Source organism: Alosa sapidissima, chromosome 15, assembly GCF_018492685.1.
Source record: "Alosa sapidissima isolate fAloSap1 chromosome 15, fAloSap1.pri, whole genome shotgun sequence".
NCBI classification, from domain to species: domain Eukaryota; kingdom Metazoa; phylum Chordata; class Actinopteri; order Clupeiformes; family Clupeidae; genus Alosa; species Alosa sapidissima.
In genome coordinates, this window is record NC_055971.1 from 12,448,015 (window position 1) to 12,458,014 (window position 10,000).

The 10,000-nt window shown below is 44.5% G+C and overlaps 1 protein-coding gene across 2 annotated transcripts in view; it reads left to right on the forward strand.

Moving 5' to 3' along the window:
• Positions 1-583: 583 nt before the first annotated feature.
• The window catches only part of mpzl3 (myelin protein zero-like 3), a 12,705-nt gene continuing 3,288 nt past the window's right edge, over positions 584-10,000 (forward strand). For both annotated transcript variants that reach the window (XM_042062754.1, XM_042062753.1), the window contains exons 1-2: positions 584-863; positions 5,350-5,516. In XM_042062754.1, coding sequence (XP_041918688.1) covers positions 794-863; positions 5,350-5,516 — 237 coding nt within the window. In that variant the 5' untranslated portion in view covers positions 584-793. The remainder of the gene's footprint in view (positions 864-5,349; positions 5,517-10,000) is intronic.

Below are 10,000 nucleotides of genomic sequence, written 5' to 3' on the forward strand. Positions count from 1 at the left end.
GCTAGATTTAAAAATGTTACTGAATGCTTCAGTATTGGGGGGTGGGGGTTGACCTGTCCTACACCTCACTTGGAAACTGCATCCTCTCCTTTCCAGACGACTTAAAATTATTTATGTGTGATTTTTAATCATCTCTGGCATTGTTTTTGACCGCTGTAGCTTATCAACACTGGCTGTAGTACACGTTTTGTGCAACATTTTATACTATCGAGTCAAATTTACACAGAGAAACACACACACACACTCACAAACACACACACATCTCACACACAAAAATACACACATGCGACCACACATAGGCTGCAAAGGCTATACTTTGGTCATTCAAAGAGAAACAAAATAAAAAGACAATGTTTTCTTGTGTTCATAGACCTATTTCAATGCTCCAAACATGTTTTTGAAACATATTGCATGGTTTGGCCTCTCTTTCTCTGTCTTTTGTCTAACTGTTACAACTTACCCCAGTATGTGTTACAACCCACCCCGGTAATGGGTAGGTTGTAACAACGGATAACCTTGTATTGCTGGAAATGGTTACAACCATACCCGGTCTCCCCATACACTTGCACATAGCCTACATACTCACACATAGGCTACACTCGTAGGCCTACACAGTCACTTCCTGAAACACCTGTTTGTCAGGTACTGCAGTAGTAGCCTCCTGCTGCTGCCAAGCATAGGAAAGCTTGACTCACGAAAAAAATATGGAGGACGAGACGAAACCTAATGTGTGGTTTTTGTTTTAGTTCTCATAATTATTTACCTCCAGCAGTCTTTCTCCAAGTTTCAGAATATGGATTTACGTGAACCTGTGAGGATATCTCTCAACCGCGTTCTCTTTGAGTGTATTGTGCTGATCACTGGTAAGTTTTGGCATTCAAGTTAGGACTCCATTAGGATAGGCTAATCATAGCCTAAAACGTCACGTACCTATAGTCAAAGATGTTGAAATTCCATGGTTTAGCCTACTATTACCACCACGGACCACCTGATTACTAGCTACATAGTTTATGTTTATTATGACTTTGAAACAGTCTAGACGCCAAATGCAAGTTGTGAGTCGCTTTTTTTCTTTCGTTTTTATTTGTCCAAAACAACCCACGTTCGCTGGTGAACAGAAGCCTATAGCTTACTTCTCCTCGCAGTATTAAGATATAATTTGATCTGAAAATATACGTGTTAATTGTAGGCCTACGTGTATAATATAGCCTACGTGTATTTGTCTAGGCTATGTAGGCTAAATAATGCAGACATATTAGGCAAAAGTAGCCTAGGCTACAGTACTTTCTTTCTTAAGACCAATCATGGACTAGTGTTAACTCAGGCTATTTGTTTTGTCCTGAGACGTGATAGTCTACTCAAGTAAGATACATCATTGTTTTTAAGAGGCTTATCTAGCCTAGGCTACTCTTTGAAGTAGCCCATATCACGATACTGTTGCATTCTGATTCAGCTACAGTGCTAACAGTGCAGGTGATTGTTTACTTTTGAACAGACAGTGTTTTGAGCAAAGATTCTAGAACAGAGCTCTAGAATCTTTGGTTTTGAGGTAGCCTAGGCCTGAGGCCTATTCTTTCACTTTAGCAAAAATGACTTGTCTTTAGATCTTCCCCATGTCGTTAATTTCATTTTGGAGGTACACAGATGAACATTTTTTGAAAGAATCGTAAGATTTACAGTAGGCCTAATTTAACGGTAGTTGTAGAAAGATATGGTAAGCGAACTATATGCTATGGGTGTTCAATGGAATAGGCTACTAGCTGCCAGAAATACCAGGGAACATATTTCAGTCACTCCCTCACCCATGGAATGGTAACAACACCCTTGCCAGCAAACATGGCACTTTCTTGACATGCACATGATTTGTCATGCACGACCAGTTTTTGCTAATTGCTGCTTTCCAATGGATGCAATGGGGCCAGCTGGCTTTTCAGATAACAAATTCCCACAGTCCAGTTACTTCACAGTTTTTTCACTGGCTAAAATATTTCCTGAATAAATTCACTGTCTCCTCAATGTAGCTGCCTCATTGAGCAACACCTTAGCTGTCTTTTCTGCATTGATCCAGACCTCCTGAAACGGCACACATGCGAAAGTGACCTAATCAGAGATTCAACACGTGTCCATATCTGTCTCGTCCGGACCTTTATTGAGGTGTAATGTATTTGCAGGCCAGTATTGACTCATTGTAAGGATTTGGAGGCATTCAGGTTTTAATTGAGGGCACATGTGTGTTTGAGTGTGCATCTGCATACCTATGAGCCCACAGGAGTTCTGTAGGTCACGGAGGGCAAATGGATTAGCACAAAATTCAATATGGCAGTTCCCGGCTCAAATGGCGAGACGAGCAGTAGTCGTTCACCTCTGCGTAAGAGAGGCTGAAAGAAGGATTTCATATTCTCTGTGTTTCTGTGTGCAGCATCCAATACATACAACATTTCTCATTCAGTCAGACAGACAGGAAGACAACCCTTTTTTTCGGCTGGTGAGAGGGAGAAAAGTCAGAGAGGAGAACTTGGCTGGAAGTAATGTCAGTTAGGAAAGGACTCGCATGAAAGACATTTCACAGTTGCAGCTGGGATTGAGATCAAACAAACACACACACACACACACACACACACACACTCACTCACACACACACACACACACACACACACACACTCACGGTCTAGGCCTGATTAGACCAGGACCAGGGCCGGAGCCTGTGACTGTTTGTGGCCGGTGAAATTTCAGTCCAGCACAGCAAGTATTTCTCGATTGAAGCGGACCGACTTCACACTGTGAGTAATATAAGGGTCGGAATTTGTTTCCAAGAGGAGGCTCTAACCAATTTGTTTGGCTTCAACAAAATGCTGCACACTGAGGTGTATTGTAGTCCTGAGAATCTGTTGTAAATAACTCACAGGATGGAGTAATTTCTAAACCCATCCTCTGCCAAACAGTCTGATGGGGGAGGAAGGGGGGGGGGGTGAAAATGAGGTAGTCATACGTATTCACAGAATGCAATGAGGCAATGGATTTTGAATAATTGATAGCCCTGGTAGCTTCTGCCAAATCATAGACAGAACATGCAAAACAACGCAGATCTCCTTCTCGCATCCACGCACAATAGCACATCGCATTCCCCAGCCTGCCAGTGGGCAACACCACACTATAGTGTGTCTTCACACCAAACCAATTCCCATTCCCAATATCAACCGAAGCAGTTCTGTTTTATTTAATTGTCGTTACCAAGAGCTAAATTATAATGATGATGGATTATAATTGCAGAGCATAAGCAGAATATGGTAGAAAAAATTAGGTGAGTTTTACATTCCTGTTTTAGAAATTACTACAGAGAAAAGATCTATTTTATATGAGATTGTGGGAAAGCAAATGCACAACCAAGATAGTTTCAGAGCCCTGGTTAACACCTTTCTCTCTCTCTCTCTCTCTCTCTCTCTCTCTCTCTCTCTCTCTCTCTCTCTCTCTCTCTCTCTCTCTCCATCAAACTAGTCTCTCTGTTATTCTCTACTCTACTAGCTGTCCAGGCGTAGATGTCAACCAGTCAGCTACAAGGTTACTCGTTCACACTCTAACCCCCCCACACAACACACAACAGTGACACTAAAAGCCAGAGGAGAGGAACACTATGTAGTGTCTACCACCAGCTGGGCCTGCCAGCCTGCCATGCTATTTCGCAGGGGCACGAGCCTCAGGGGAGCCAGCAACGCATTGTATGATTTCTCACAACTGGCAGTTCATGTTCAGTACTGCTGGGCTAAAAAAAAAAACAATCCAAACAAATCGCTTTCAGCAGCAGAGAAAAAGGGTCTGCTTTGCAGATATGATTTTTGGAAATATAAAGTCAATGGGAATTTAAGCCGTTGGTAACAGAGGGTGTCCATTAGATTGAACAAGTATATAAGATTAATTCATAGTGATCCAAGCGATTTGAACGCAGTGTTCAAAAAAAAGATGGGGGCACATTTGAAGCGATGCTAGTTTCACTTTAAACCAGGTTTGTGGAAATGAATGAGACTATGTGTGATTTATATCCTGTAGCAGTCAGCGGCCTGGTCATAACTTTGTCTACATCTGAGTCAGTTGAAACCATATCAGCTGGTGTGAGGAATATTTTCTTGTATCCTTTCCTCCTCTATGACCGTAAACTCAATGCTGAAAGTATACTGGAGGCATTGGATGTCATGTGGAGCTTTTGGAAACACAGATCGTCATTTTTTTCAACATTCTCTTAAATGCAATCGACCAATAACAACAAATTGATTAATTAAGAAAATAATAATTTTGATACAGCCCTAATGGTATAGTAATAGAAGTGAAAGAAACCTTGCTGTTACCCATGAAGCTAATTCATATCTGCAGACTATCTCACATGGCAACTGAGATGATAGCTGTGTCCAGTAGGCTGGATGATATTCACAGTGACTGCCCATCGCTGTTGGCCGACAGTCAAGGTCTGTCTGCTCTTATCCATAAAACCCTTTTTGTGTCTGTGGTACAACATCATCATGTGACTTGTGAAATCTCAGTAGTTATTGTGCGACTTTGTAACTGAGATCGACTCGGTGGGAGTATAGTTGGAATGGACTTACCAAGGCCTTCTATTGCTTTTCTTTAGAGGAATTTATTCACTGAGCTATGGCTCAGTAGTACAAAACAGGGGAGGGGGGGGGGGGGGCTCTTGCTATTTGCACTGTAAATGGCCCAGAGGCTTAATGACTAATATGAGACACTAGCAGATTACTGCGTGAGGGATATGACATTTTAGAGGATCTTTTTACATGTAGATCTTTTGGAATCTTAAAACACCATTAATGGCTAGTTAATCGCATTACTTTACTGGCATTTGATTTACTAGTTGATCACATTACTTTACTGGCAATTCACATTACTACAACTGGCATTTGATTATTTTTTGCATCAACAAAACAAAACTCTGTCTGCCTCCTCATATTGTTGGTTCTGTTTTAACTCCTTATCTTCCTGCCTTCTTACCTGTCTCTCTTACACTCTGCCTGTAAGAAAAAAAAGTCTTCTTTTGGCAATGCAGCATTCAGTCTTTCTTTAAGTAAAGATCAACAACAAAGTACTTGAAACATACTCCGGATTCAGTGGTGTTGGTCTGAACATCCAGCAGCGCAAATTCTCGCCATACCATTTTAAAGTTCCTTCTAGGCTCTTCTAGATTAGGCTTCTAAAACAAGTAAGGCAACCATTTGTTATTCTGTATGATGATTGAGTTTATCTCTCCCCCTTGCCTGGGATGGTTCTCCATGGCCTACTCCCATGCCTATTCTACAGGTACTTGTTGTTCTTCACTCCCTTCTTCCTTCTTCCCCCATCCAGTGCTGTCCTCGGTGTCTTCCATAAAGGTAAACGCCCCATCTGAGATCAATGCGGTACGGGGCGAAGATGTGACCCTCTCCTGCTCGTTCACCTCCAGCAGTGGCCCCACCAGCCGCATGTCCGTGGACTGGTCCTTCACCCCCGCCGATGGCGGAGTCCGACAGTCGGTGAGTACGACCTCTGGCGGTGCCTGTTGTTGGCAAAGGGGCTAGTTTGTGTTTCATAAAAAGAACCTTTATTAAAGCATGGCTATGCTATGAAGACCAGTTAGAAGACACTCTGACATGTTTCAAAAGGTCATTATGAAGGGAGCTATGGAGCTTTCTTTTGTCTGACCGCTCTCCATGGTGAACATTTATGTTACCTGCATCCTATTGCCAATCTTTCCTCGCCAGCAGCACTCTCAAAATAGCCTCTCTTTATAGTTTGTGTTTGTCTACAGTTAATTACACCTAAACAGCCCCCCAGGACCGATAACATACTTGCAATGTGTGTATCTCTCTCTCTCTCTCTCTCTCTTTTTCATGCTGACATATGGGCTCGGAGAGAGAAAAAAAAACAGTGTATGGTGTAGCGTGTTTGTTTTCAGGCTCCTTCCTATTGTTTGTGTGGTAGGCAGCTCAGAGTGCGTACCCTTGGGAAGGTTTTGCTGACACCGTTTCAGTTTTAAATGTGGAATGACTTCCCCCCCGGGGAGGCGAAGGAATAGGACATGTGTTGTGATGGACTTCTCTGTGCAGAGAGGCCAACTTGCTTCCCTGGGAGGTAGATGACGTGATGCAGACTCCATTGCTGAAGTAGTTGTGCTTTATTGTGCCCTGTACTCTATGCTGTTCTTCAAGCTGTACTTGTGAGGGTATGTCCAACAGTGTGCATTGTTTTTGGATGTAATGTTGTTGGACACCAGCTGTGACAAATTCAAGCATGTGGTTTGTTTTGTTTTTGGTGACATCTAGCCCCCACCACCCCCCCCCAAACTCCATTCCTCGGTTTTTATAACTGACAGCTGCCGATCATCCAATCAGCCTCAAAGTAGTACTGCTTTAGAGGTGATGCTGATCCAATGTAAGGATGCAGCATGCAGACTCCCACTACGCTCACCTGTGACTGTCTGCGCACTGAGTCAGACTGCAATTGTTCTGCGAATATTTTACCGCTTTTTCACTCAGTATGCCGCGAGAGGGAGACGGCCTAGTGGCAAATGGCCATTCCTCAGTCCCACGGCCTGCCCCCAGAGCAGGGGAGTCTTAAATCTGAGGTCGCAGGTCAGCTCAGCAGCATTACTTAGCGGACGCAGACAGTAAGAGGTTTCAGTAAATCTCACCGTTAAGTGACTGCTTCACTGACTGTGGCCATGCATAAGTAACCACCGGATGTCGGCGCAGTTCATATACCATCTATCTGTGTTTTAAAGGTTAATATTTCATGAGTGTCGGAAGAGTTATGCCAGGCCTCGACTCTACTTTACTTCAGGAGAGTAATTGTGACAATAGGGTCGTACAGAAAGGCTCCGCACATAGCCTAACGTTCTGCTTCCTGTTGTTTTTTTGTTAATTTTGTAAAAACTTCTACTGCTGTGTAAAGTCAGCGTGAGGTTGATGGCATTCACCCGGAACGACCTCATCGCAGTCAGTGCCAGACGGGGGATAATATCTTAAATTGAATATCCCAGTCAGACGTTACTCCAGAATGTCATCTGACCAGCCAGCCTGCCTCTCCGACCTGGCCTCCTTAATCATCAGTTTTAAAGTCAAGTTTGCTCTCCCGCTGTCATGTAAGTCAAAAGCAACAATAGCTTAATCATGACTAGACCCATGTCATTTTGTTTTGGTAGATGCACACAATTGGATTAGTTCTGATTATTAAATTAGAAAGACAGTCATTTTTCATCCATGGCTCTGGTACTTGGTAGCTGGTTTTAAAGAGCAGTCGTTCACCTAGTCTGAAGCACCAGGTTGAGAGCAGGAACAATCACCAGTGTTACACTAGTGAACTTTACTGACACGCTGAAAGTGCACGGTCGTCATGAGGATAATAAGTGCTTTAAAATACTGTTTGCACGTCCCCGCACTTACTCCAGTGGGCACTTTCCATAATTGAATCACTCAGAAATGATGTCATATGGGTCTTTCAGGACTTAAGGACTGATTGGATTGGCATTGAAGCCCTGGGTTTATTTACAATTACTCAAGCTCGCCTGACTCCACGTCCACAGAAACAAGTATTTCATCTGAGCATTTGCTGCAGCTGTTGTGTGTAAGTGGGCCCATAATTCCATTTGAGATTGAAATGGAATGTAAAAGGGTTCCACTGTTTGTAGGGACGCATGCAGCAAAGTTGCATTTCTTGCACAAAACTTCCCAACTAAGTTTGCAGTTGCATTAGATGTCTGACTGGTGTTACACGGATAAAGCTTTCATTATTTCAGTGTTTAGGCTTTTAGCAATTAGTGTTTGCTGAGGGTTGCTCCATCCATACCATGTCAAAGTTTGCATTAGTGTTTATGCACACACAAAGTGAGAAATTAGTGGGAGTGGTTATACTGCATCAGTGTCTTGTGGTGTTGGGAGAGGAAGCTGTGGTCACTGAGGGCAGAGTGAGTGACCGGGTGGTGGGAAAGCCTCCCTCTTGGGAGAGGCCAGCTGTGTCTTGCATTGATGGGTTGCTGGCTCGCTGGCTGGATGGCTGGCTTGATAATGATGGCCTCTGAAGCTATTGAGGCAAGCCTGTTAAGGATTCAGAGAAAATGTGCAGAAGCGAGGCATTTGAAGTGTAGTTGCTAGGCACCGTGCTAGGCGCGCGTGCGTGCGTGTGCGTGTGTGTGTGTGTGTGTGTGTGTGTGTGTGTGTGTGTGTGTGTGTGTGTGTCAGTCAGTCAGAGAGGAGAGGGAGCAGACAGCGCAGTCTGTTACGTCAGAAGGCATATGAGTCAGGCTCCTTCGCGTCCTCGTCTCTCCATGACAGGGTGTGTCTTCTCAGAACTGCTTATAAAAAACTCTCCCATGCCCACACACTACGTCTGGCCAACATGCTGTCAATACTCTGACCATCAGAAACTCCTGCAATCCTTTTGACAGTGGACTTAATGACCCCCCCCCCCCCCCCCCCCCCCCTCCCCCACTGAGATCTGGCTCAAATCTACATGACCCAGACAGCTGAATCCAGCAACCATACTCCACACCAGTCCGTAAGGGGTAGCTTGTGTTGGGCAGGCCGCTGGTAAAGCAGCCCTGGACCCTCATACGGGCGGCGGATTCAGGGAACTCTCTGACCTGTTAAGCTAGTGTACGCATCTGAGTGATGGCACTCTTGATTTTGATCAGCTGGAGTGCTTGGCTCTCGAGCCTGGCGCGCCCAGAGAGAGCTGATGGGTTGTTATCCCTTAAATGGTTGCTGTTGCTTATGTGCCATTCGAGAGTGCTACCCACCTCCTGTGGCTCTTGACTAGTAATTGGCTCGGTACAAGAGCGCGGTGCTGAACAGCAGCCTGACACCGGAGAGTTAGCTAGTCCAGACAGAGCTCCTCGGGCTGACGGGCTGCGGTCACTGTCCGCCGTGTGCGGTTGCTGTCAAGGCGAAAAGCGAGGATACATTTTTAATCAGCCAGCAGGACGAGGGTGGACGTGGACTGGACGCGAACGTGACGTGCCTGGATCAATAGTCCGTACAACTGATGTGCAACGCCACCACCTGAATTCAGAGCAAGCGGAGCCGAGGCCCAGCTGTCAGAGACTGCGACATGCCTCAGGGCAGCTCCATACATGTGCTCATAGTTACACATTCAAATACATGCACACACAGCAAACACCCTCACACACAGACACAGGCATTCATATACTCATACACACACACACACAGGTACACACTCTCACACAGACATAGGTATGTCTCATGCAGAGACTTACACATGCACAAGTGACCCACACAAAATGTCTGATTCAAGCCCATATGCATATTTCAGTGGGGCCTCCTAGTGGTGAGACACAGATGTACAAGAAGGCCCTGGAGACAGTGTTGCGATTAGATTGCGTGCAACCAAACCCCCCCCCCCCCCCCCCCTCTCTCACACACACACACACAAACCATACGCTGTAGGGCTGCTAGGAGAACCCTGTTGATAAGAAGCTATAAAACCATAAAGCTCTGCTGATACGCGTGTCTCTGGCCGAGATTTACTCCAGGTTTTAAGTGTTTAAGTGGAAGTTGTTGAGGAATTATGACAGGGTTTGAGTACCTTGTAAGTAGCTCTCCCTCGTTTTCTCTCTATCTCTATGTATCCCCCCGGAGACAAGAAATACAATTTTCTGATTGGCTGACAAGGTGGCTATTAATTCTGTACCTATGAAATAGATCTGGTAAAAAAAGTTTGATCACCATTCCATATCAATGCTCTTTTGAATAGTAACTATAACAACCTTAGTAAACAACAGTTGAACTGGTAAGCAGGCTTCGCAACAATGGAATCAATTGTAAACAAGCTAACTGAAATCATTGTCAGTAACCAAAGAAAGTAGTACAACAAACTGAACTTGTCTTCCTTTGTGTGTTGTAAGTGCATGACTATTGCCTACATGCATGAGTTGTAACCAGGGGATAAGCGGGATGATGGCCGTCGAAGTGTCCCGATATACAGAATTAATGGACAGGTGGAG